General features: G+C 37.9%; 3 protein-coding genes across 6 annotated transcripts in view; 2 read left to right on the top strand and 1 right to left on the bottom strand.

Annotated features, from left to right (window-relative positions):
- The window catches only part of Gip (hydroxypyruvate isomerase-like protein Gip), a 73921-nt gene extending 53857 nt beyond the window's left edge, over nucleotides 1–20064 (bottom strand). Inside the window, exon 1 of one of the 2 annotated variants that reach the window (XM_076172735.1) lies at nucleotides 19926–20064. The gene's annotated coding sequence lies outside the window, so the exon portion shown is untranslated. The remainder of the gene's footprint in view (nucleotides 1–19925) is intronic. The other variant, XM_076172740.1, reaches the window with a different exon arrangement.
- On the top strand, nucleotides 38–11065 carry LOC143017820 (uncharacterized). 3 transcript variants are annotated; one of them, XR_012965700.1, is made up of 3 exons: nucleotides 38–2434; nucleotides 8438–8665; nucleotides 10246–11065. XR_012965700.1 is itself a non-coding variant. In XM_076172727.1 (2 exons), exons 1-2 carry the CDS (start codon nucleotides 38–40, stop codon nucleotides 8555–8557), a joined length of 2517 nt encoding a protein of 838 aa, XP_076028842.1. In that variant the 3' UTR covers nucleotides 8558–11065. The 3 variants fall into 3 exon arrangements, 2 of the variants coding, with proteins under 2 accessions (XP_076028842.1, XP_076028843.1); XM_076172727.1 differs by having other exon boundaries at nucleotides 8438–11065; XM_076172728.1 differs by having other exon boundaries at nucleotides 8395–11065.
- A 6536-nt stretch (nucleotides 20065–26600) lies between the features above and the next one.
- The window catches only part of LOC143017819 (uncharacterized), a 39514-nt gene continuing 38610 nt past the window's right edge, over nucleotides 26601–27504 (top strand). Inside the window, exon 1 of the mRNA XM_076172726.1 lies at nucleotides 26601–26789. Coding sequence (XP_076028841.1) covers nucleotides 26743–26789 — 47 coding nt within the window. The 5' untranslated portion in view covers nucleotides 26601–26742. The remainder of the gene's footprint in view (nucleotides 26790–27504) is intronic.

Here is a 27504-nt window from a genome sequence, read left to right as displayed (position 1 = left end):
AGAAATAAAAAGGAAGCAGGAAAATGATTAAAGAATTATGAAAGAAGAGAGACAGCCAAAGATCAGCATCCAAGAAGAGGATGTAGGAAAACAAGAGGAGGAAATATGTAGGAAGCAGAATGAAAGCAACATGAAGGAAATCTTATGGTGGAAATGCAAAGATGTAAGGAAAGAGTGCCAACAGAGGAAGAAGAATGAAGAAAATAAAAAAAAGGAAGGATCATTGGGAGAAGACATGATAAAACTGAAAAATAAACAAGGCAAGGATGATATATCAGACACTGTGAAGGAAAATGTAGATGGGGAATTAGGAGAATTTTGGAAGGTTAAATCTGGAACTGAGATAGATGGTGAAAAACTGGTTGCTCCTGCTGTGGCAGAAACTTTTGACAAGACATGCATAAAGTTGGCAGACAACCAATCTTTGACCAATTTACCTGGAACTAGTTTCACACAATGTATGCCACAGGGGTCATCAAGTAACTCATCACAAGCTAGCAGTCCCGACAGAACAGAGATTTATTGTTCTAGGCCTGCTGATCAGGGGAGATCAGCAACGAGTTCAGTACATACACAAACAGAAATGTTTCCTCTCCCATATGGGGGAGTTCAACCTATCTCTCCCCCATTGTACATCCATCCACCATATTTTCCTTATCACCCCATCAGTCACAGTGTCCCGCCCATGGTCTGGAGGACAAGCAGTCCAGTAAATCACAACACAAGTTTAATACCAAAGATTAATGCTGAAAGGTTTCCTCTCCCTCTCCCACCATACATCCATCCAGCATATTTTCCATATCACCCCTTGGGTGTGACCCCATCCATGGTGTGGGGTACAAGTAGTTCAGGAAGACATAATGCAAGTTTAATTCCAAGTAATAATGTCAATCCAACAGAAATTGAAAAAAAAAAATTAGATATAAAAACCAATGAAACTCAATGTATGATTTGCAAGTGGGTTACATATTATGACTCTTTGCAGTGTGCTATATTGTGGACAGAACAGGATCTTCCCATTCTTTTTATTTGGCATTCATCTGTCCTTTCAAATAGAAAATCTCTGAAAGATTTTTTAGTCAGTGTTGACTCAGAAGTGCAGGTTGAAACTACGCAATTAAAAACATCTGTGAATGTGTTGGGTTATGAAGTATCTCATGTGGCTTTGATAACATGGTGCGGTGTAGTCCCAGAGAATAAAGATTTCTTAGTCAGACGGGCCATGCAAGGTTTTCCAATTTTGATGAGCTCAAATCCCTTACAATTTACGTCCATGGGAATGAATCACTTTGAAGAATCTGACAACAGAGAACAGCATGTGGGAGAATGCACAGAGGATTTTGTGATAGGGAAAATTGTTCACTTTAGTGAGTGTATGGCTTTGGTGAGGTGTAACATAACTAATGATAAGGTGGCTAATGCATCTTTTACTTTGGAAGATGTAGAAGCTGAGTATAGAAGAGTTCCAGGTCTAGAGTTGGAACTTGAAAATATGTTTCAGGTTTATGGTATGATATGGAAGTGTGATATTAAAGCCACAAATCCTTGGGTTTGTAGCAAAATATGGGTGACATATAAAACCCTTAAAGTACGGCCCAATGATTCTCAGGTACCACTAGCCATATTGAATCCTATTAACAAGGCAATTTCTTGTGTCAAATGTCACACACTAATAATCAAAGAATCTTTTGGAGTTCTCCAATCAGAAGAGAAACTTATATTTTTTACCTGGAACATATGCAAGGACTTTGACTGCATAGAATGGAAAGCCACATCTGTAACAGTGCAAGCATTAGTTGTTAAATTGAAAGTGTGTGTAGAGTTCCTGGGTCACAAGATACAGTGGATAGCTTTGCAAGTTGGGCTTGCTGACACTCTGACATATGAAGATGCAGAGAGAACTCTTGACACTCTCCCATGGACTGTGTGGAGTTTCTTTCCATTGAAATTGACCCATAACAGATATACAAAGGCAAATCAGCACCTATCATTCCCATCATCTTTGGTATCAAGACCTGTGCCACAAACTGAAGTTTCTTGTACACAGATATCAGAAGGAGACACTAGATCTAGAGCAAATACCCAAGGTTATGTTCATACATTATGTAGAAATTCAGTCATTTTAATGTGTGTCATGAACAGTGAGAATATTTTGGTGCAGATGACAAAAGGTGCTGTGACAATAAATGGCAACAAATGTCCTCCTGGGAAAAAGTTTGTTACTTGGATTGCAGAACACAAGTCCCTGATCTTCAGTTGCACAGTTAACAAAGTAAAAGAGTTTAAGGTTAACGGCCTTAAGGTCTCATACTGTGCAGTTGAAGCTTGGAATGGATTCAGTGAAGGGGAACCTAAAACAGTTGGTCATTACTGCAAGATACCCTACAACTTGGCATCATGTACAAGTGCTGCTAATGTGGAGGATGTTTCTGAGGTAAGTTTTTAGTTTGACAGACTGTATCTGTGGGAAAAAATGTAAATTGTGTACTTTTAGAAATTTTATGTTGGTCAGTCAATCTGTTGTCCCAGGTCTGTCTTGCAGGAAGTTCATGGCTCTCAGGTAGTTGGCAATGGCCACAAGACAGATCCATAGGTCACTTAGGAGAAAATACACTGAACCATGCCTTAGTCAGAGCGGAATATATTGAATATCAGATAAGTTGCACACTTTTGTGCCCTTGAAGTGTCTAATATCTTGGATTGTCAGCCAAGATATATGGGAGAAGTTGGACTCTTATGCATTTGGATAGACACTTGATATCCAAAAAATCCATGAATGGCTAGAAGATTTTGCTGTGCCTGGGTACCACCACCAAACAGAGTAGGAGATAGCAGAGGAAGTAATGTGCCCTGACACACTCCTCAGATTTCTCAAACAAAACAATCTCTTCTTGACAATCTCTTCTAAGATCTGTACTAAATTTTTTGAATTCTTAAATTTGTTGCACAGAGGTATGTTAATTAAATAAAATGCTTGGTAGTAGTCATATCAAATGTACAAATTTCCAATAGCAAGGAAAGGGTTAGACAAAGTAGTTCTTTTCTTTGTATATCTTATTACCAACTGCTGTTCATTCTTGAGCCTGTACCAAATTTAGATTTTCTTCATTTGTTTTTGTCATTAGTCGCCAGATTTCTTCAAGATCAGATAGGCAGTTATCAATTTATCTACATACCAAAAGCTTCATCCTTCATATAGAGAAGTAGCCAGCCAAGGCATGCACCCACTCTCATCCATCACCCATTTGTTTCCCTCTCATCTTAGTTTCTTGTGTATGAAAAGGTAATTGTAATTATAATAATTGTACATATACCAAGGGCTTTTGCCTCCTTACAAGGGAGGTAGCCAAAGTCAAGAGGCATAATTTCACTCCCACCCATTTCATCCCCACCCATTCCGCTCCCATTATTCCCTGCATCTTACCCATTGCTCTGGTTCAGAAGCAATGCTGCAAGACACATCACATCCACAGTAAGGCCTCTTCATTTAATTGATGACCTCCGTCTACATCATGCAGAAACATTGAAGATAGAGAGAAACCCCTTTGGGCTGCATCAAATTATCATTCACACAAAACCTTTCCCTTCCCTACATTGCAGTATCATCCATACACAGCTATTCCTCGCTCACCCCTATCTTCTGCCTTCTCCCTTCCTTCTTCAACAGGCATTCCCTCTTGCTCAATGCCCTTTTCACTCCATCCATCTCATCCTTGGTCAGCCCCACATTTTCACTCCAACCACCTCTGCCTTTCACCCTTTTATTAATCTTTCTTCACTCATTCTTTCCATGTTTCCAAACTATCCTAATACTCTTTCATCAACCCTATTTCCCATCTCCCTTTCCACCCTTTCTCTCCTCCTCACCTTATTTCTCCCTCTCCAACCTTGTAACCCTACTGTACTTCTCAAACATTTCATTTCAAACACTAAGTGGGAGTTGGAGTTCAATACTAAGAAGTGTAGTATAATGGAATTTGGAAGAAGCAAAAAAAGAATAGCAGGATCATATAAATTGGGAGAAGAAGGAATAAAAAAAGTAGAAAATGAGAAGGACCTGGGAGTCATTATTATGAATAATATGTCACCTGAGAAACATGTAAACAAGATTTTTGGAGAAACTTATAATTTAATAAGAACAATCAAAGTGGCATTTACATACCTGGATGAAGAAATGGTGAAGAAAATACTAATCACTTTGATAAGACCAAGATTGGAATATGCAGCAACGATGTGGTCACCAAGTACAAAAAAATGTATAAAAAACTTGAAAGAATACAAAGAGAAATTAGAAAATTGGCACCAACACTCTCAAAACTAGCATATGAAGAGAGACTAGCAAAACTTGAGCTACAGACATTAGAGCAGGGGTTCTCATTAGGGGTGAAATTCACCCCCAGGGGGGAATTTTGTGTTTTCTGGGGGTGAATTGTGACCACATTAAGTTTACGGAGTGAGGAAAGCAAATATAGGCTCTGGCCTGTCACCTGGGCTGGAATTATACCAGTGCTGACCCAGGTTAATCTTAGGACTAGAAAAGTGTTATGCTGTGTGATAATATCTGCATATTATTTAGAATGCACCTTTTGAAACAGGCAATCTTGGAAAGGAGGGGGGAATGACATTCTGGCAAATGGTGAAAGGGGTGCATGAGCCAAGCAAGGCTGAGAACCCCTGCATTAGAGCAAAGAAGAGAGGAGATTTGATAACTATTTGTAGAATCATGAAAGGCATAGGAACGATTGACAGAGAGGATCTAATAAAATGGGATGATAGAAATACAAGAGGACACAGAATGAAAATCAAGAAAGACAGTTATAGAAGAGATCTGAAAAAGAACAGCTTTCCCCACAGAGTAATAGACATTTGGAACAAGTTAGATGAGAAAGTGGTGTGTGCAAAAACAATACATGAATTTAAAAACAGTTTAGATAAAATGAGCTATGAAGACGGGACACCACGAGCATAGCTCCCCTTCCTGTAAAATACAACTAGGTAAATACATCATTTAAACTCTCCCTCTCTTATGTTCTATGTCTGCCACATACAGTGCTCAGCACAATTACTCCTTCACAAAAGTACACTTGGAGAAAGATCTTGGAGTGATGATCAGCAAGGACATGACACCAGATAAGCATATTAATAAAATAGTTGGAGAAACCTACAATTTACTGAGGTCAATAAAAGTGGCATTTGCTTATTTGGACGAAGAAATGATAAAAAATATTCTAATTAGAATGCAAAGAACAACAACAAAACTAGCACCAACTCTTTCTGAAATGACGTATGAGCAAAGACTGTCCAAATTAGAATTACCAACTCTGGAACAAAGAAGAAAGAGGAGACTTACTTTCTATAGAATAATGAAAGGAATGGAAATCTTAGATAAGAATGACTTATTGAAATGGGACAATGGAAAAACGGGAGGACACAAAAAGAAACTAAAAGATAATTACAGAAAAGATCTGAAAAAAAAAAACAGCTTCCCACACAGAGTGATAGATACTTGGAACAAATTAGACAAAGAAACAGTGTGTGCAAACACTATTCAAGATTTTAAGAAAAAACTTGATGCTGAGAGATACAAAGAGGGGTCACCACGAGCATAGCTCCCTTCCCGTATAATACAGCTAGGTAAATACACAATCTCACTCTTAATATCTATTCCCAAATATTTAATTTTGGTAGAAGGTAAGTTGAGAGTGGAGGATAGATGGAAAAAGAGGAAAGGGACAAAAGGTAGGGAGGTGCTTAGAGTGAACTCTTTAAAGGAAAAGGAGGAGGAGTACAAGAAGAAGCTGAAGGAGGAGTGGTAGGGAGTGAAGGATAGAGTAGAGCTAGGTGTGGAGGAGGAATGGGGATGGTTCAAGGAGGGAGTCACAAAGTGTGCAAGGATGGTGTGTGGAACAAGAAGGACAGGAGGAAATAGAAGGAAGGGTAGTGAATGGTGGGATGAGGAAACAAAGAAGGTTGTAAAAGAGAAGAAGCGAGCTTTTACAGATTGGTTACAAAATAGGACGAGGGAGTCATATGAGAGGTACAAAGAGAAGTAAAGCAAAAGGTAAAAGAGGCAAAGAGGAGAGCAGATGTGAAGTGGGGTAAGAGTATGACAGAAAATTTTGAAAGTAATAAAAAGATGTTTTGGAAAGAAATTAAGAGAGGAAGAGGAGACGAATCAAGTAGAGAAGAAAAGTAAAAGATGCAGATGGAGAGATGATAATGGAAGAGAAGGCAGTAAGGGGAAGATGGGTAGAATATTTTAGGGAGTTGCTAAATGTGAAGGAGGATGGGGAGGGAAAGATAGCTGCAGTGGGAAATGCTAAGAAAATGAGAGTGCTGAGTGTGGAAAATGGAGGAGAAATAAGGAAGGATGAAGTGAAGGCAGTTGTTAAGATGATGAAAGCAGGTAAGGCACCTGGTCTGGATGGATGCCATGCAGAATGTCTAAAAAAAGGAGGTACAGTGATGGTGGACTGGCTGGTGAGGTTATTTAATGTTTGCTGGAGAGAGGGTAGAGTGCCAGAGGACTGGAGGAGTGCCTGTATAGTTCCACTCTACAAGGGAAAAGGGGACAAGTGTGAATGTAGTAGTTTCAGAGGGATTAGCTTGTTAAGTGTAGTTGGGAAGGCTTATGGGAGGATCTTGATTGAGAGGATTAGGAGAGGAAGAGAGGGAGTAATTGGTGAGGAACAGTGTGGATTTAGGATGGGTAGAGGTTGTGTAGATCAGATCTTTGTGGTAAGACAAATATGTGAGAAAGCTATAGGAAAGGGGAAGGATGTTTTTTTGGCTTTTATGGATCTGGAAAAGGCTTACAATAGGGTAGACAGAAAGGCACTGTGGGAGGTTATACAGATTTATGGGATAGGAGGAAAGCTTCTAAGAGCTGTCAAGAGTTTTTATGAGAGTAGTAGAGCGTGTGTCAGGATTAGAAATGGAGAGAGTGAGTGGTTCAAGGTAAAGGTGGGACTTGGACAAAGATGTGTTATGTTGCCCTGGCTGTTCAATTTATACATGGATGGGGTAGTGCGAGAGGTAAATGCAAGGGTAGTGGGTCAGGGATTGGAGATGGTTAAAGAAAATGGAGAAAAGTGGGAGGTGAGCCAGCTGTTGTTTGCTGATGACACTGTGCTTGTGGCAGGATCGGAGGAGGGACTGAGGAAGTTGGTGACAGAGAGTATGTGATAGAAGAAAGCTAAAGATAAATGTGGGTAAAAGTAAGGTGATGAGATGTACAAGGGGTGAAAGTGGCAGTAGATTGGAAGTGAGCATTAAGGGAGAGTGACTGGAGGAAGTGGATAGTTTTAGATACTTGGGTGCAAATGTGGCAGGAAAAGGTGGAGTGAAGGTGGAGGTAAAATGTAGACTGAGAGAAGCGAGTAAATGCCTTAGTGGATTGAAGAGTGTAATGAGGAACAGACATTTGGGAATGAAGGAGTGATTGTGCTAACAGCACTGTATGGGGCAGAAACATGGAACATATGAGAGGAAGAGAGAAGGAGTTTGAATGTGTTTGAGATGAGGTGTCTGAGAAGTATGATGGGGGTTACTAGGCTAGATAGAGTGAGAAATGAGGAGGTGAGGAGAAGAACGGGGGTGGAAAGGGAGCTGGGAGATAGGGTTGATGAGAGAGTATTAGGATGGTTTGGACACATGGAAAGAATGAGTGAAGAAAGACTAGTAAAAGAGGAATGGAAGGCAGATATGGAGGGAGTGAACATGAGGGGACGTCCTAGGATGAGGTGGATGGAAGGGGTGAAGGGGGCTTTGGGGAAGAGAGGAATGTGTGTTGAGGAAGGACGGGAGAGGACAGAAGACGGGTGAATGGAGAATGGTTGTATATGGATGATATTGTGATGCATGAGGTGGAATGGGGTGATGGGGGTTGAGGTAGTATGTGTGAGCAAAATTTGACACAGCCCGAAGGGATTTCTCCCCATCTTCTCCTTTTATGCATGGGAGGACGGAGAGGGGGGGGTCGCCGATTTAATGAAGCGGCCTTGCTGTGGATGTGCTGTGTCTTGCGACACTGCTTCTGACCCAGGGCAGTGGACAAGGTGCAGGGATGACCCATCATCCAGGAGGTGCTAAGATGAGAGGGAGGTGGAGGGGTGTGGCGTGTATTTGGGGATGGAGTGGGTGGAAATGATTTTATGACTTTTCCTTTTTGGCTACCTCCCTTGTAAGGGGGAAAAAGCCTTGGTATATGTATGTATATGTATGCTTTTTAATTCCCCAAGACACTAGCTTCTCTCAATCTACAATCTACCTCCACCTCTGCTTCTCTCTTTCTTGCCAATAATTGTAATTCATATTTTCTTGTCAACCAAGAATGTTAAACATTTGGAAATTTGGTACATATCTTCATTAACATGAATCAATTTTATTTTTCAGAATTCCTTTCAACAACAGGACTTTGAACTTTTATCTCCCATAGGAACAGCTGAAGATGAGCCTGATATGGTGGAAATCAAATGACTTCTCATTAGTGATAAATGCAGAAAAATGTATCCATATTAGTAGCAATATGCTTGGTTTATGCTTATATTTCTGTTGAAATTCTATCAAGATAAAGTCAATGATTTCAAGCAGTGAATTACAAGTTAAATCAGTAAAGTAAATAATGATCAGTATATTCTCTAAAGGAAGGAAGGAAATTAGGCTGGTAAATATTTTAACTGTTTGTAATGTATCAGACCTATGCAAACATTGTTGAGTATTTAATGTACAGTACATTCATGTGAATAATTGCTGTTCCCCTAAAACACACCTCTGGACCCCCTGTCTACTTGTACCAAATGTATCAATAAATATAAAATGTGGATCCTTTAAAATATGAAAATGAAAATATATACATACATACACCAAAACATTTCTCCCCCTTATAAGGGAGGTAGCCAAAAAACAAAGGCATAAAAACCACTCCCACTCATTCCATCCCTATCACATTCCACTTCCCTCCACCCTCCCTCCTATCTTGGCACCTCCTGGATGACAGATCATCCCTGCATCTTGTCCACTGCCCTGGGTCAGAAGCAGTGTTGCAAGACACAGCACATCCACAGCAAGGCTGCTTCATTAAATCAGCGACCCCCCCTCTCTGTCCCCTCATGCAGAAAAGGAGAAGACAGGGAGAAATCCTTTCGGGCTGTGTCAAATTTTTCTTACACATACTCCCTCACCCCCCATCCATTCCACCTCATGCATCACAGTCTCATCCATATACAACCATTCTCCATTCACCCCTGTCTTCTGTCCTCTCCCATCCTTCCTCAACAGACATTCCTCTCTTCCCCAAAGCCCCTTTTACCCCATCCATCCATCTCACCCTAGGTCGCCCCCTCATGTACTATTTCCACACCTCTTTTACAAGTCTTTCTTCACTCATTCTTTCCATGTGTCCAAACCATTCCAATACTCTTTCATCATCTATCCTCCACTCTCAACTTACCTTCCACCAGAAAATGATTTGATATTCCCCCACTCTCTCCCCTTAGAACATGTACATCCTTAACTCTTCCTATTATACTCCTATCTACCACTACATAGTCCAGTAATGCTCTATCTACCACCCTTCCATCCACCATCCTCTCCCATGTATACTTATGCTTGACCTTCTTCCTAAACACTGTATTTGCTATCATCAACTTTCTAGACATATCTCCACCATCAACTCTTCACTATGATTCTTTCCTGGAACTCCACATTTCCCAACCACTCCATTTATTGGTTCATTTCCTACCCTAGCATTAAGGTCTCCCAGTACTAATACATTGACATTTCTCCCAAATCCCTCTATGCACTCATTTAAATCTATCCAAAAAGGCCTCCCTTTCTTCTACACTCTTCTCACTACCATGCCCATATGCACTTATAAAAACCCACATCTCCTTTCCCAATTTTACCTTTATCCACATTAACCTTGAAGAAACCTCCTTCCACTCCACTACACATTTACCTATCTCTTCACTTACTAGTATAGCCACCCCTTCTCTACCTCGCCCTCTCTTCACTCCTGAGAACCTGCCAACTACACTTCCAAACTCACACTCGCTCCTCCCTGTCAACATAGTTTCACTCAAAGGCAACACATCCATCTTTCTTCTTACAAACTTACTGTCTATCTCAAAGGATTACTTCCCTTTTACTCTTATATGTACTACATCCACACACATTAAAAGATCCAAACTTTAGGGTACTGATTGGAAAACTGTTAGACCCTCTTATGCCCGTACTTTTTTTTAGGAATGTCCTCTGTGGGGCTACAGGGAGGATGCCTTATCCTAATCCCCATCCCGTTTTTCTCGCCTCTTGCAATTCAAGTGGGAAGACTTGGTGGCAACATTATCCCCCTTCACAGGGTAGGTGAAAAAAGGAAATGAATATTCAGAGAAATGGTACAGGGGTTGGGGGACAGCATAATGGAGGGACAGTTGCAGTATAATAAAAGTGTCATCATTTCTTTGTGAACAGAGTCCTCCTCTATGACAGACAAAATGACGTGTGGCTCTGGGTCCATAGGGGCACCCCATAGACCCTTAAGTATCAACTGCATGCTACTTTGCCATAGTAACATGCAGCCTATACCCCAGATAGGGGATCAATTTTAAAAAGATGTGGTGGTAACTTGAGTAGGCCTTATCTTGAATGGTAGGTGAGTATAGTTGATCCATTACCTTTAGTCTCTGCCAGCTCCCTGCTCCCCTCCCCACTCAACAATCCCTGTTACATGTCCTACATTGGTCAGATGGTAAGTGAGGGAAAGCAGTAGTGGTGTGGAAACATGTGCAGGCCGTGCAGAGTGAATCAACCCACAAATAACCAAATTTATCTCTAATTGATATTTTCGGCCTTACCTGTGACTAATCAAATCTTTTACTCTAACATATTCACGGCTTTACATGTGAACGTTCAAATCCACAAGTGTACTTGTAACTGTTAAGATTTACTGGAGTCCTCATATAGTAATACAGTATGATTATTTTAATTCTACTCCCCTATTTTTTTTTTACCAAGATTTAATTGTTGAAGGTGTTTTCCCATCAGTAATTTATTTTTAAATAAAGATTTATATTTGGTGTCTCCTTGGAAATTGCCAGATGTTGCTGGTTGCTTGTCATATTTTTGTTGCTGGTTGCTTGTCATGTTTTTGTTCGTATTCTGTCATTCTGTACTACCACTACTCTAATTTGAAGGTAATTTAAAAAAAAAAATCCTGTCTCCTTCCATGCCCAGGGACTCTTTCTGTTCCTGTATTTTTTCATGTGACCACACCACTTTTCCATAGTGCAGCAGAATGGATAGGAACTGTATTAGAAATTTAAAACTAGTACAAGTGAGACAGCTCTTTATTTTTTTATCAGTGAGGTATTTGACCAGTATCTTTCACAACTCTTTATTTAAAGATTTGTGAAAAGTAAATACAAGTCTGTGGCCTTAATAGCATATGGTTATATAGTAAAATGATGTATAGCATTGGAATACTAACACACACATATTTTGACAGCAGCAGTTATTGTTGAAAAAAGCAAATTTGAAATCATTCCAACCTTATTGGACTTTTATAAAACCAGATTTATCTGTTTGAATTTATGAATATAAATCATGATCATCATTTTTCCTTTGGGATATCAAAGTAGAATTATAGATGACAGAATGTAAAAGTTGTTAGAGATTCACAATTGTGAAACTGAATTGCACGTTTTGTCACCAGGACAAAGTAGCACTTGTCAGAGCACAGTAGGAGTAGCAGGTTGGTGAGAGAAAATCATTGATGAAGAGTACAAGGTGAAACTGGTTGACATATTTAATTGGTGGAATTGTTCAAGTAAAATATAAGGTAAATTTTTTTAAATAATATGAACATTGTATGGTGAAATTTTGTTTGAACTACCCATTAAGGGAAACTAGAGAATTCTTACAGTAAGGGATGGGTGAGATAAAGTTTCAGCAATGTGTTTGAAAAACCATGCTATAGATTAAAATTTTTAGATATGATGGGATAGGTGGTTTGAATTCTAAAAAACATGAAGTATGGCATTAATTACATTACAAAAAAAATGTAGCTGCAGCTCATCAAAGTGACAGGAAAGTAATCGTATTACCGTATTTTCCGGCGTATAGTGCGCGACTTTTTTCCGTTGGAAGGGCCTAAAAATGGGGGGTGCGCGTTATCCGGTGGTGCGCATTATCTACAGCCTACGATAAAAATTTGCGGCTGTGTGTAATTTTTTTCACAACAACGTGACGATGTTGGCCGTCACAAAGTCGGGACGGCACACTTCTCTGTGACGTTCCGTGAGAACAAGAAGAACAGCCATGGTGATATGAAAGAATACGCCAGCATGGGCCATGTAAATATTTGGTATAGGTAGGTATCTATCGAATCTTATTTTTCATGTTTAAATAGGCCTAAACACCGTGAAACATGATCAATATTCATGATATTTGCCCATGTTCACAGCATCCTAGTTTGAATTTTTATGTTGGCTTTGTTGCTTCACTTTAGGTATAGTACAAATTCCGTTGCGGCCGTTCATAAACTCGTGTCAAACGCGTGACTACAACACCCTCTTTCGGGAGTTATATTAACTAAACGTCACCTCGATGAGAGACTGTCCTATTTCACCACTGTTATTGCAGGTTCAAAGCTAAAACGAAGCAGTCTGTAGTTTGTTTCAGTATTAGAAAAAAAAAATAGTAAAGACGAATTATTGCCTTAAGATATAAAATGAACATTTTCTATAAAAATCCCGAAATTTTTCTATATATTTTACTTTCAATAAACTTTTTTTAGATCATATTTCCTACAAACTATTTAAGCTACAAAGTAATAAGGGACCAACACACAACATGAGTCATATACCGGTACATGTAGTTCCGACTTTTTCTTAGTTGTGTCCTGATTGATGCCTAAACTGAATTTAGTGACAAATCAACAGATTTCCCAGCGGTGGCTCTAGCCAATGAAAAATACTTCTCCATGTAACCTCGTTCACATGATACTAAGTAATTAATCGCCGTTATTTCATTGGTTTATTTTTACTAACATTAATTATCGTAGTCTATGCAAATATTTGGGATCCGTAAAACAGCACTGGTACCAACATCATGAACGTTGGCCGTTTTAGCTCACCCGGAATATGCGAGATCAGGGCCGAGATTGACAGTTCTATTGCCAATCTAGCCTACACTAAACACCCTCTTGCGAGATTTGGAGTGAATTTTTTAGTTTAGCGCGCTCTCCGTAGTACGAGACTTTCAAACGATACTTACGCAAGATGCTGCGTCCATTGTTTACATGGCACAAACGACAGACTGAAAGTGCCTTGCCTCCTCCTCCTCCTCCTCCCCCTCCTTCTCCTTCTCCACCATCTCACTTTATGTTGCTTGAATTTAATTTATTTGAAATTAATATTATTATTTTACAATGTTATGTTTATAATTAATGATTTAGGGGTGTTTTATAAGATACGGTAATAGAATTTATGGATGTATAGTACAGTATGAACGGTCATACATTACTGGAACGTACAGTAACAACTTACGTTCATTTTCACGTTACGTTCGGAATGTGACTAAAACGTAAGTTGAGGAGCGTCCAGGTATTTAACCCATCTGTTTTTGACAACTCTTTCACAAATTTTTGCTATTGTGCTTGTTAGTGAGACCGGTCTGTAGTTAGATGGATCTTCCTTATCACCTCCCTTATAAATTGGTACAATGTTTGCCCTCTTCCAGTCCAATGGCACTTTTCCTTCTTTAAGTGAGAATTTAATTATATTATATATTTTGTCAGTTAATTCTTCCATGCATTCTTTCAGTATCCAGTTTGCAATTCTGTCTGGGCCATGTGATTTTCTGACATCAAGAGTTTTAATGTCATGGAGTCAAAACAAAAGGTAACCTATCTTGGAATACCCTTAGATCAGTCCCTCTCAGGGAATGCCATAACAGATTAGATTGTGTCCAAGTGTTCACAGAAGTCAAATTTTTGTACAGAAAAGTCAGAAATTTTGATTTGGAAAAATGAAGCTTCTGGTATCAGCCTTGTTACAGCATCACTTTGATTACGCTTGTAGCTCTTGGTACAGTAGTCTTAGGAGAAAAAACCAGTCTCTGCTACAGGTTGCACAAAATAAGATCATTAGGTGCATGCTAAATTTACCTCAATGTAGTCATATTGGTATAGAAGAATTTAGCAAAGTAGAAATGTTACCTGTAAAATATCGTGTCCAGCAGCTGAAACTAAACCATGTTTACAATGCCATTCATAATTCTGCTCCCTCATATGTGAGCTGTAATTTTACGTTATCTGCTGAGAACCGAACCCGGAACAGTCAAGGGTCTTTTATTGTATCTCATGCAGGTCCCTTCACCAAAAACAGCTTTCACTTCACTAATGCTCAACTATGGAACTCACTACCTGTGTCCATTAAGAAGTCAAATAGCAAGGTTACCTTCAAGAAAAAAGTCAAGGGTTACTATATGTCTCAGCTATGGACAGAGAACAGCCTTGATTTTATGTACTACTAGCTTAGTGAGGGATACCTGACTCCATGAGTAATACCATCCAAATCTGCATTCACTCATAACTGTTCTGACCTCCCCCCCTTTTTTTTTTTTGTCCTTCAGAAGTTTAGTTTACTATAACAATGTTTGATGTTACAAACTGGTTTCCACCTTTGTTTTGCTAGTCATAGTATGGTATATGTCCCAGGCATGGTCCGAGAAAGTTATGATCTGACCATAATACAAGCCTGATGAATCAGGGCAACAGGCAACAAGGTAATTGGACTTTTTCCTTGTTCTTGTTGTTTTACTCATACAAGTACTGGTCCCCTGTACCCTACTTCTGGTGCTTCAAGTTATAATGTACTACTTCCTAGTGCTCATACTAATTGCCCACTCTGTCCTGAGATACAGGTAAAATTTTAGAATTAATTAATTGGTGACCCTAGCTGCAATGTAGCATTCACTATAACATGTTGATACAGCTGTAGAATAATGTAGTATATCATTAATGGTACTACTCTGATATGGTCCTCACTCATACTGTTTTGTTACCATTTAACATTATTTTGTTGTTCCTTTGCTTAATGCAATGTTTCTTCTTGTGATGGTGCTCAAAATCCTGTGTTACGAAAATTTTAGTAATATTAGCAAAACTATAACAATGTTTATGTGTTATATGTGTACTGACTGGTATTACTCATGATTGTCTCTGGTCCCCTTAACCCCCTGTGTATGTTGTCTGCAACATAGTGTAGAATAACAATCTAATGAGGACCACTATGGAAATAAGTGTACAATACATGCTTTTTTGTGTCATCGTTGGCAATTTGCAATTATTATTTCGAACTATGTGTTCTTGTCATTATCTGCACTTCCTGTATATTGATTCTTTTCCAAATAAATTTATTTATTATTTATTATTATTTATATAAGTCTCAAGTGACTCCAGGTCTATTGGGAAGGTCCAGAATGGTAGCCATATTAGAATCAGTCATGAATAGATATTGTGGTAGAGTTGTATACTGGTATATTTGTTTGAATTAAATGAAAATTAATTTGATCAGATTTTTATTTATTCACTTATTTATTCTTTTTTATTTAGGAAGGCACTGTGGGAGGTTTTGCAGATATACGGGATAGGAGGAAAGCTTCTAGGAGCTGTCAAGAGTTTTTATGAGAGTAGTAGAGCATGTGTCAGGATTAGAAATGGAGAGAGTGAGTGGTTTGAGGTAAAGGTGGGACTTCGTCAGGGATGTGTTATGTCGCCCTGGTTGTTCAACTTGTACATGTATGGGGTGGTGCAAGAGGTAAATGCAAGGATGGTGGGTCAGGGATTGGAGATGGTTAAAGAAAATGAAGAAAAGTGGGAGATGAGCCAGCTGTTGTTTGCGGACGACACTGCGTTTGTGGCAGTATCAGAGGAGGGATTGAGGAAGTTGGTGACAGTTTGGGAGAGTGTGTGAAAGAAGAAAGCTGAAGATAAATGTGGATACAAGTAGGGTGATGAGATGTACAAGGGGTGAAAGTGGCAGCAGAGCTAATAATTGGATTTAAAGAAAGACAAAACAGAAATACGTTCTTTGATAATGAATGTAAAAAATTGTTGAAGAAAACTAGCAAAAGCCAAATGGTTGATATATACGACTGATGGAGAATTAACAAGAATATTGCAGGAGAAGACGAGAGAAGCTAGACGAATAATTAGAAGAAAGAAAAGGCAACAGACAAACAAAGAGTTAGATAAAGTAGATCAGGATGCTAAAGAAGGCAAGGTTAGGGAACAATATGAAGGAGTAAGGAAACTTAGGAAGGGATATCAACCAAGAACAAAGATGATAAAAGATAAAAATTGTGAAATTTTGATTAATGAAAAAGAGGTAATGGAACGATGGGAAGAATATTTTAGGGAACTCTTAAACCTGAACCTGAAAATCCTTTGATTAGTAAAGATATACAAGGACCAGAGGATTACCTGGAGGAACCATCCCTGGAGGAAATAAAAAAATGCATCATAGGTTTAAGTAGTAATAAAGCTCCAGGAATATAATATCCCAGTAGAACTCGTAAAATTAGGTGGAGAAGTTTTAGAAAGAAAATTGACTGAATTAATACAGCTCATATGGAGAAAGGAAAGAATACCATCATCATGAAATGAGGGAGTGATAATACCAATACATAAAAAAGGAAATAAAAACAAATGTATAAATTACAGGGGCATCACACTGTTACAGACTGGATATAAGATCCTTGCTAGAGTACTATATACCAGATTGAAGGTATACTCAGTGTGTGTAATAGATTATCAGAGTGGAAAGTTAACGATTGACCATATTTTCACATCAAAACAAGTAATGGAGAAAGAATGGGAGTATAATACGATACAATACCATTTGTTTATTGATTTCAAGCAGGCGTACGATAGTATATACAGACAGAGTATATGGGGCATACTAAAGGAATTTGGAATACCGGACAAGATAATACGTTTAATAAAAGTGTGTCTTACAAAAACAAAATCGGTAGTAAGGATTGATGGAATATTTGGAATGTTTCGAAATCGAGAATGGCTTGAGGCAAGGATGTGTGTTATCTTGTATGCTGTTTAACTTGGTGATGGAGAAAGTAACTAAGGCAATGATAGATAGCGACGGTGGATGTAAACTGGACTGCATTAAGGTCAATAATCTAACATACGCTGATGATGTGGACCTAATTGCAGAGAGTAGAGATAATTTGAAAGATCTAATCACCCTGCTAAGAGAGACAGCAGAGAGAGTTGGGCTGCAAATAAATTTCAATAAAACCAAACTAATGTGTATGAGCAGAGAGAAGAGGAACGTAGAGGATGTGTTTTTCAAAGACGAGAATACAGGAGGTAGAGAGTTTCATATATCTAGGTGCAACAGTAACAAATAGAAACGAGATGAAGACAAATAAATATAAGAATTGTATAATTACGTCAATAATATAATGTTTCTGTATATGTGTGTATCGATAAATTATACTGTGTGCTCACTCAATTTATACTGTGTGCTCACTCAATTTATACTGTACATAAATTTAGTCATAAGGAAACAAGATTTATGTAATTATAATAGTGTTGGCAACGGAGACGCATAAGAAGAGGGGAGTGTGTTTATGGGAAGTGGGAAGTGTGGGGGAGGAGGGGAGTATGGGGTAGGTGGGAAGTTGGGGGAGGAGGGGAGTGTGGAGGAGAGAAATTGGGGGAAGGGGAGTGTGGGAAGAGGGGAGAGTGTAAGGATGGGGGGAGGGGAGTGTGCATACATACATACAGACAGGCAAACAGATAGACATCAACACATACATACATACACATACATATATACATGCATCATACATACATAGATACATACATGCCTATATACATAACCACATGCATATTAACACCAATATAAAAAAATATATATATATATATCAATCAGACAATCTCCATGACCGTCGCTCAGGGGATTCGAACCCGCTGCTTCTGGACCCAAGAGAGGCTCCATAACACCCTCTTAGACCACTCGACCAACTGACAATTAAAACCGTATGAACTCGGAACATAGTTACGATGGCGAGAAGCGTGAAATGGATTTGTTCCGGTCCTTACCCCTCCCACGAGTGCGATTGGCCGTATGGTGAAACGGGGGTTATATGGGGGAGCAGTTAGCGCCCTCCCCAATCTCGGGAACTAGATAGGTTCTGAGTTCATACGGTTTTAATCGTCAGTTGGTCGAGTGGTCTAAGGCAGGTGTTATGGAGCCTCTCTTGGGTCCAGCAGCAGCGGGTTCGAATCCCCTGAGCGACGGTCATGGAGATTGTCTGATTGATGTTGCTGTATACTAGCGAATTTCTCATATATATATATATATATATATATATATATATATATATATATAAACCACATTTCACCCTTGTTAGTGGGTAGCAGAAACGCCCCCAAGTAGTAGTACTGTAGTAGTAACTATGCCCGAGAGGTACCAGGTCCCCACCACCCAAATCAGCACATATACAAAACCTAGATTTTGAGCAGATGGTGGTTGACAGTAGGATAAATGAACTTTTGTATTAGGCATTATTAAAAAAATTAAAAATAAATAAAAGGGTCGTCGACCATAGTCATTGGTGGGAGAGGGACCAATGAACTGTGTCTGTGGGAGACAGATCCTGCTGCTTCCACCACACAGTTCCACGAGGATATAGGTCGTGTTTAAGATTTAAAAAAAAAGTTATAGTAGTAGTTAATAACCTGTTAAGCATCACCGTCCGCGACCTGTGGCGCTCTGGCAGCGTCACCCTCTTTCAACTTCCGGACTTTTTTTTTGTTTTTGTTTTTACTCATTTCTTATGAACTTGCTTTTGTTTTGTAATTTTTGTATTTCCAAACAATTTGTCCATTTTGACATAAATATACCTATTAAGTCAATGTTGGAACAATGAACAATTTAGGGAAAAGAAAAAAATACTTTATTTCTTTTTATTTCAAAATAAATGTTAAATTCAATGACAAGAAAATGGAGAAAAGGACACGCACGAAAAATCCAGAAAAACAAAAGTAATTGTCCCTTTTTGTAATATCCCAAGGTAATATGAAAATATAATTCAAAGAAACATTTTTATAACTTTTTTCTCAAAAACTTGCTTATTCAATATTGAGAGAAACATATTTATTCCTTTGTATGCCAGTCTCTGAAACATGGTGCTGTACACAAAACAACTTCACAGTCCTTACACCATACACACATACGAAAATTTCAGAAAAACAAAAGTAATTGTCCCTTTCAGTAATATTTCAAGGGAATATGAAAATAGAATGCAAAGAAACATTTTTATATTTTTTTCTCAAAAACTTGCTTATTCATGTTGATGAACGCCGGACGCGTACTGAGAACGTCTTGTTGCTACCTCCGAGCCACCAAAAGTTGCCACAAACTTCAAGCTGCACTCAGTATGTTGTCGCATGATGTACCGTTTTATACGTATAAACATGATATGATGTCGGAGACAGCTAGACGCTCACCGCATACTAAAACGTTTTGTTGCTACCTACCAATAGCGAGCCAGCAAAAGTTGCCAGAAACTTCAAGATGATCTCAAAATGTTGTCGGATGATATTTCCGTATTTAGCTATACGTATAAACGTGATTTGAAGTAAAAACAGCTTGAAATGAGTTTTTAAAGTTGAGAACAGTATTTACCGTAGGAAGCAATAGTGGAAAAAATCGGATAACGGCGTAAGCAGTAGGAGACGCTTCACAGGTTAATAATAATGATAATGATAATAACAACATTCTTGAACTACCTCCCCTGTCTCAGCACTTAAGAAATAATTTGATAAAAAAAAAAAAAAATAGTAGAACAAGACCTCCTTTGATACTTTGAGTTCTCGAACAAACATAATAACTTACCTCTAACTTTCGTGGTACTTCCTTTGGTGAATAAGTTGTCCCAGATATAGGCTTCTTGAATGGGCTAATCAAATTAGTTTAATCACTTATGGTCCGGCTAATCAAACCGTCTACTTTTGGCCAAAAATATATCAACAAAGAATTACACCGAACATACGACAAACTTTGGTGTAATTCTTTGGTTAGTTATGGCAAATTTAATTTAATTTAAAAATAACACTTCTAAAGGGACACAAATTTGTAACAATTTATCCTTAAATAATAAAGGTTTTCATGTTGAAGTAAGGCACCACCGTGGTTTGTTGAAGATTGCACATAAACACAAGAACACAAAAGAAAACAATGACATCTCTGTTGTGAGTCTTGTGACTACTTTCGAAGCAGACGTAGAGTTTAAGCGACATTACGTCACGGATGAGACAATCGCGTTGCCCTAGTTCTCATGATAACACAAGTTATTTTTTTCGCTCCCTTTATCCAAAATAATATTAATAGATAACCCTATAATAATTTAGTACTTTATCATAATTATAATAGTATTATATTACTTGAAAAAATATATTCTATTATTAAAAAAAGAGTAATCATTTGAATAACCATGGCTGAAGTTGCCTAACGCTGCTTTTTCTCGTTATTCCAGGAACAACTAATTTAATATATTTCATTTTCAGATACAATTACAAGATAATTATTTTCGGCTTATAAAGCTGTATTCTAAAATTTTATTGAATTACATGACTTACAAAACTCATAAAATAGGGGAACACGACAATGACAAAATGAAAACAAGCAGGTATCGTGATTACGTGGGGAATCAACTTTTTTCTTTTTTAAGAACCTGTTGGTTTTCATTATTTTGTGGTGGGAAATGTTACCGGGATCTTTGGATAACGAGGCCGGGAACAAACCAAACACGCCACAAAACACATGAGAACAAAAAATACCCAAAGATATTTCCTATACCAGTGAGTCATTCTGTCAATACGAAAGTCTATCTCAAACTATTCAATTCAAAGAAGTATTCTGTAAGGTGATGAGCTTGTGCCTGAAGAAGTCACAAGTGGCCACGGAACGGGTACGAAACCACACTCGCCACAGCAAATTGATGATCAGGGAAACAAATGATGAATATTCAATTTCCAGTGACGCCAGGCGATTTTATTCAGCTGAGGGATGACCCTGATGCAGTGGGCTGAATGCCTTTAAAGGTGAGGGCACGTAAGAGCACAGGGCTGATATTTGTAACTTCGAGGTTCAGGGTCTTCCGGTTTGGGTTCGAGGACTGATTTGCCGAAGAGTTTGAGGACCTCCAGAACTCGAAGACAGAACTTCCAAAAAGGAATAAGAAGAGGAAAAGTTCATAAAAAAGTGGCTGCTGTTACAACGGCACAGACGTTCATTCTTTATTAAGGCCTGAAGGTACAAGTTCAGTGACGCCTTCTTCAGGAACTGTCTCTAGAGAGGAAATAGAAGACTTCTTATGACGGACTATATGCGAGTTTTGGCACGTGGGCGTAAACCTCGACTGACGTCGCTTAGACCTTGAACTCTTCTTGAGGAGTTATCTCCAGAGAGGAAACAGAAGACTTCTTCTTGTGGGCGATATATATCAGTAGGCAGATGGACGTGAACCTTGAGTGACGACAACTGGAGGGCTTGAATTTAACCTCGAGCTGCTAGAGAGGTCTTAAGATCGACAATGACGTTCCGGAGATGTGCTGCCAGCAGCATCTCTTCCTCCAGCCTCTCTAGGAGCTTTTCGTTCTCAAGTACGAGGTCATCGCAGGACCTGCATCCGGAGTCCTGGCCTCCTGATTCTTCCTCGAAGTGCTGGAGGGCGTCGCTCCAGACTTCGGGTTCTTCGTCGATGTGAGGTACAGGTTCTTCTTTCTCTGCTGTCCTCTTTGATCCTCTGCCCGTGATGATAAATCGCCCGATGAAGGTAGAGGCGATCTTGAAGAAGCCGAGCACGATGTCGATCAACTGGGCGCCTGTAGAGGTCATAACTTGCTATATGACACCATGCCAATGCCTGAGCTCCAAAAAGTGAGGAATCCTCACACTGGATGACAAGACCACAGATGACGTCAAAGCGGACTTCGGGCTGAGGATACTTTCTCTATTGATGGGTCACCTTCAATTGAATCAAATCGTCTGGTGTCAGCCAAAACCGAAACAATATGCCTATGTAGTCAAGAAAAAATATTCTAATTTGTTTAATATTCCATCAGAATTGGAATAATCTTCTTAATTATATACTCTTTTTGTCTGTTTCATAAATTATATTTTCAGTGGACGATGACGGGGCGGAAATGGGAAGACATATAATGAAGAGGTAGGGGTATAGTATCTCCTGGTATCGGGCCCTGATATAGGAGAACCATATCTCTCTCCATTGTCTTAGACCCAAGACACGTGGTGGGTGAAAGGATGCTTTGACTCGGCTAACCCTCTCAGAAGATGGAAAGAAAATTATACATACGAGCATATACATACATACATATATACATATGTATTTATATATTTATTTGTGTCATTTTGACAATTGGAAATAAACTCTTCTGCTGGGATTCGAACCCTCGCCAAACTACCTCAAATTCTTAAGACTTTCAACATTCAAGTGACATTTAAGAACTCCAATACAGTTAGAAGTCTTTTAATAAAAAACTCTCCTTATAAGGAAGAAGGATGCATCTATTCAATTCCATGTAAAAATTGCGATAAATGCTATATTGATCAGACTGGAAAAGAATTAAAAGTAAGGTTAAAACAACATCAGTATAGCGTCAAGAGTAGGCAAATTTCTAAGGCATTATCTATTCACCTAAGAGATTTTAATCATTGCATAAATTGGGAGGGTGCTAAAGAATTTTTTAAAAATAAGTCATATTTGACTAGAAATATAAGAGAATCCAGTCTGATCAAAGATACATTTGTCAATAACTTAGATTTAAGTCATGGTATGTACAAACTGGACAATTTTATTGTGAAAAAAGTAGTGGCCCAACTATCAAAGTTATGCAATAATAGAGATTAAAAAAACAAACAAAAAAAAAACGACAATACGAAATTAATACCATTGATAAATCCAAAAGAGAATCCCACAGAGTTCTATAGTTACATTAGAGATAAAAAGGTTATTAGGAATCACATTGGCCCAATATTATCTGCTGACGGTCAACTTGAATATTTTAGCTCAGTATTCGTAAACGAAACACCTCAAAGTAAACTCCAAACTGAAACCTGTGAAAAAATCTGGGGTGAACTTACTACGGTAAATATAACAAATAAAAAATTAAAAGGTGTATAGAGACACTCAAAATTACCAGGGCCTGCCGGCTGGCATCCAAGAATCTTAAAGGAAATAAAAAATGAGGTTGTTGTTCCATAATAAATTATTTTCAAGAAATCCATCACATCCGGAGATGTCCCAAGACAATAGAAGCTAGCTAACGTTACTCCCATCTTCAATAAAGGTGACAAAAAAGAAACCAAATAACTACAGGCCTATAAACTTGACTTCAATCGTAGGAAAAATGATGGAAACTATTATCAGAGATGCTATCGAACACCATTTAGAAAGTAACTGTTTGAAAAATAATAACCATAATGGATTCAGACAGAAACGTTCTTCCATAACTTACTCGAATTCTACAACACAGTCATTTCAAATTATGACAATATAGATTTAATATACCTAGACTTTGCAAAAGCTTTTGATACCGTCCCCCACGAAAGGCTATTTACTAAATTAGCTTCACACGGAGTAAGTGGTAGCATATTAAGTTGGACTAGTAATTGGTTGAATGATCGAAAACAGAGAGTTGTTTTAAGTGGAAAAACTTCTGGATAGAAAAATGTAACGAGAGGAGTTCCTCAGGGTTCCTTTCTTGGGCCACTTCTATTCATATATCAATGATATAGACCACGGACTAAAATCTAGTGTCTCCGCATTTGCTGATGATACAAAAAAGTGCGGAATGGCAAATGATCACTTCAATCAATTAGATATTCAAGATGATTTAGATAAATTACAGCAATGGTCTGAAAAGTGGCTAATGAAATTTAACACAAGTAAATGCAAGGTTATGCACATAGGTAAAAATAACAGTAAGTACGATTACAAGTCATTTGGAAATTCGTTAACAAAAGTGGGCAGTAAAAAGGATCTCGGCGTAACGATCTGAAATCATCTAAGCAGTGTATTTCAGCCTCTGAGAAAGCAAATAAGGGACTGATTGCGCGATCTTTTGACTTCAAAAGCCCATCTCTCATTAACAAGCTATATAAATCGTTAATTCGTCCACATTTGGAATCTCATTAAGGATACTGACAGATTGGAAAAAAGTACAACGGCGAGCCACAAAACTGATCCAAAATATTCAAAATATATACGAAAATCGACTAAAACATATGAATGTGTTTTCCCTAAAAAGGCGTAGACTCAGAGGTGACTTGATACAGGTCTTTAAGATTCTAAAGGGAATCGACAACATCAAAAGTGAAAAAAATTCACACAATGAGAATCCGACAAGAAATAATGGTCCCAAACTGTCAGGACATAGATTTAATTTGGAAGTGGATAGAAACAACTTCGCCAACCATATAGTTAATGAATGGAATAAACTTCCTGCAGAGGCAGTGCAACGTAGTTCAGCTCGAAACTTTAAGATTCGTTTAGATAAACACCTAAGCAAGATGCTGTAATGACTGCCATTTATTTTATAATATTTGTTTATTTGTTATTATTTGTCTGTTTATTATTATTTGCTTGATTTTCATTTATTATTAGTTATTTGTCCATTTCTTATTATTTACTATTTACCTGTGTGTTTATTATTTAACTATACCTGCGCATTTATTTTATTTATTATTGTTTATATTATCATAATTTTATTTATTATATATATATATATGTGTATATATATATATATATATATATATATATATATATATATATATATATATATATATATATATATATACATACATATATTTGCATCCGACCTAGTTATGGACTAAAAGGTCTCCTGTTGGCATGCTCTACCTCTGTAGTCATATATATATATATATATATATATATATATATATATATATATATATATATATATATATATATATATATATATATACGTGCGTGTGGTGTGTGTGTGTGTGTGTGTGTTTTCGTTTATCATGCTTCCAAGAACCCAGTAGATACAATGAAAGATATGACGGGGTTGCTTATCCGTTATTCTCAAATACCAGCTTGCTGGTGTAATGCTATCGTGCTCGACTGCTAAATCAGCGGTCCGAATTTAGTCCCCTCCAAGGCCTGAAAAGCGTTTGTGCCTGCGCGCGCGCGCGCGCGTGTGTGTATGTGTATTCACTTGGTCTTAGGATCACGTGTTGGACTCGTGATCGACAGCTATTTCCCTCCTGGAAGACAGCTCAGAGCTCGTAGGTCCGATCTATGGGTAATGCTAAAACCTTGCACACACACACACACACACACAACTCCCCGCCCACGAGAGTCAGAGTAACGAGATCACATCATAAGCCATAGATCGGCCCATATATGAGCACTCATTCGGGAGGGCAATAACTGTCTATCACGTGTACAACACGTGATCCAAGTCCATAATGGTAAATCATAATTACACAATCATTAAATCGAAAAAAAAATCTGTGGCCAAGCTTATTACAATAGAGTTGGACGACGGCACCATATAAAATATATAGATTGTGAATATGTGAGTTCATCACTGTTCTTGTAAACACAAGAACAACAACAACAAAACAACAACAACAATAATAATAATAATGATGATAATAATAATGATAACGATAATAATAATAATAACAATAATAATAATGATGATGATGATGATGATGATAATACATACATTATATACCAAAGGTCCTTTCCCCCTTACAAGGGAGGTGGAAAAAAAAGGCATAAAGTCCACTCCCACGCATTCCATCCCAACATACTCCACTCCCATTCACCCTCCTCCCTCCCTCCCTCTTATTTTGGCTCCTGGATGACTAATCATCCCTCTCTTCTCACCCAGTGCCCTGGGTCAGAGGCAGTGTTGCATGACAGCACATCCACAGCAAACCCGCTTCATAAAATCGGCGACCCCCCCTCTTCGTCATTTGTATTATTATTATTGACTTATACATGCCTTATTTGTTAATGATAATAATGATAAAGATAATAATGATAATGAAAAATAATAATACTAGTAATAATAATAATAATAATAATAATAATAATGATGGTAATGATGATGATGATGATGATGATGATAATGATAATAATAGTGTGACTGCAAACTAAGAAAATCCAACTGAATTCTAACCTTTTTTTTAACAGCTATGATTAGTGTGACATGACGCAATAGCAATTGACAGTAAATTTCCAAGTACGTTGGCCGCGGTTGGCGGACGAGCTAAAGTTAAACAACATATAATATAAAAATATATTATGTAATATACACTAATTTATGGATATGGCCTATCTATACAAAATACGACTTGAAATATCAGTGAAATCATTACCAATATCCCATGAAAACTAAAAATACTAATAATTTACAAAATTTACATTACAGTCCGAACTATCAAAGTATGTACTTTATATATGTATATGCTGGATTCAATCTGAGTCAGTCCTGCTCGATTTTTAAAATACTATATTGAACCTAGATATGATCGCCCTGTTAGCCGTTGGTACGCTTGACATGGTGACGAAAGCAATTCCCTCGGTCCAGTAGGAAACAAGATCTTGGTACAAAACGTATTAGTCGTGTGGTGGCGAACACGAAGATGAAACATGGAAAACAAGTGCTTCAGATGTGTAACATTTATTATAGGATTCACGTAAGTTTTTTTTTTTCAAATTATATTTCAAAGCTGTGCATGTGCTATAATTCTGAAAGATTAAATGTGCGTTTATTGTATATGTTCAGGTGATTAGTTTATGAAATAGTTTGATTATATTTCTTTATCAAAGTTGTATTCGGACGTTCTTTTGGAAGATTGTATGATTATAATGAAAAGGTGATGAGCCAGTCTTTGTGAGGGTTTCTAGTTAAGGAATGAATTCGTTTGGTGGCAGATTAATGTACAAAAAGTGAACAGTGAAAAGGATCGCGTAGGTATGAACGTATTTGCTGATGAACGTAATCATAAACCCCAACTATTTTTCAAAAGTTTCAAGTGCGCATTAGTTGTTGGCAGTGTGGCCACTGCTTGGCTTTTTTTTTTCCAATATCTTGGCATTTTTGCCATCAACTGGGAATCTTCGAAATTAACTGCAAAAAATGAACAAATCTTGGATTTTTTCGCCAAATTGTAGACAATTGCTTAAAATATTAGTTTATAATAGAATATTCTCTGCCACTTAATAAAGTATGAGGTACACTATGTTAACAACAGAGGACAAATTAAGTTTTAAATTTTAATTCATGAGATTATTGAAAAGTTAAGGTTGGAAATCACGACTTGCCAACTAAGTTGTCTTCTATAAGTTGACGCGTCCATTACACGTTCAATACGTTTGAGACGTTTCTCTCCTAGTCCGCAAGTCGTCTCT

The sequence above is a fragment of the Oratosquilla oratoria genome, chromosome 33 (genome assembly GCF_046742065.1).
Source record: "Oratosquilla oratoria isolate Oo_2021 chromosome 33, ASM4674206v1, whole genome shotgun sequence".
Taxonomy (NCBI): Eukaryota; Metazoa; Arthropoda; class Malacostraca; order Stomatopoda; family Squillidae; genus Oratosquilla; species Oratosquilla oratoria.
This window is presented reverse-complemented; position numbering and strand designations above follow the sequence as displayed.

Excerpts from the sequence above, each read along its gene's own strand:
- LOC143017820 (XM_076172727.1), top strand. The coding sequence starts at position 38 with ATGAAAGAAGAGAGACAGCCAAAGATCAGCATCCAAGAAGAGGATGTA. Across the intron at positions 2,435-8,437 it reads ATGTGGAGGATGTTTCTGAG|GAACAGCTGAAGATGAGCCT; the intron begins GTAAGTTTTTAG and ends TATCTCCCATAG.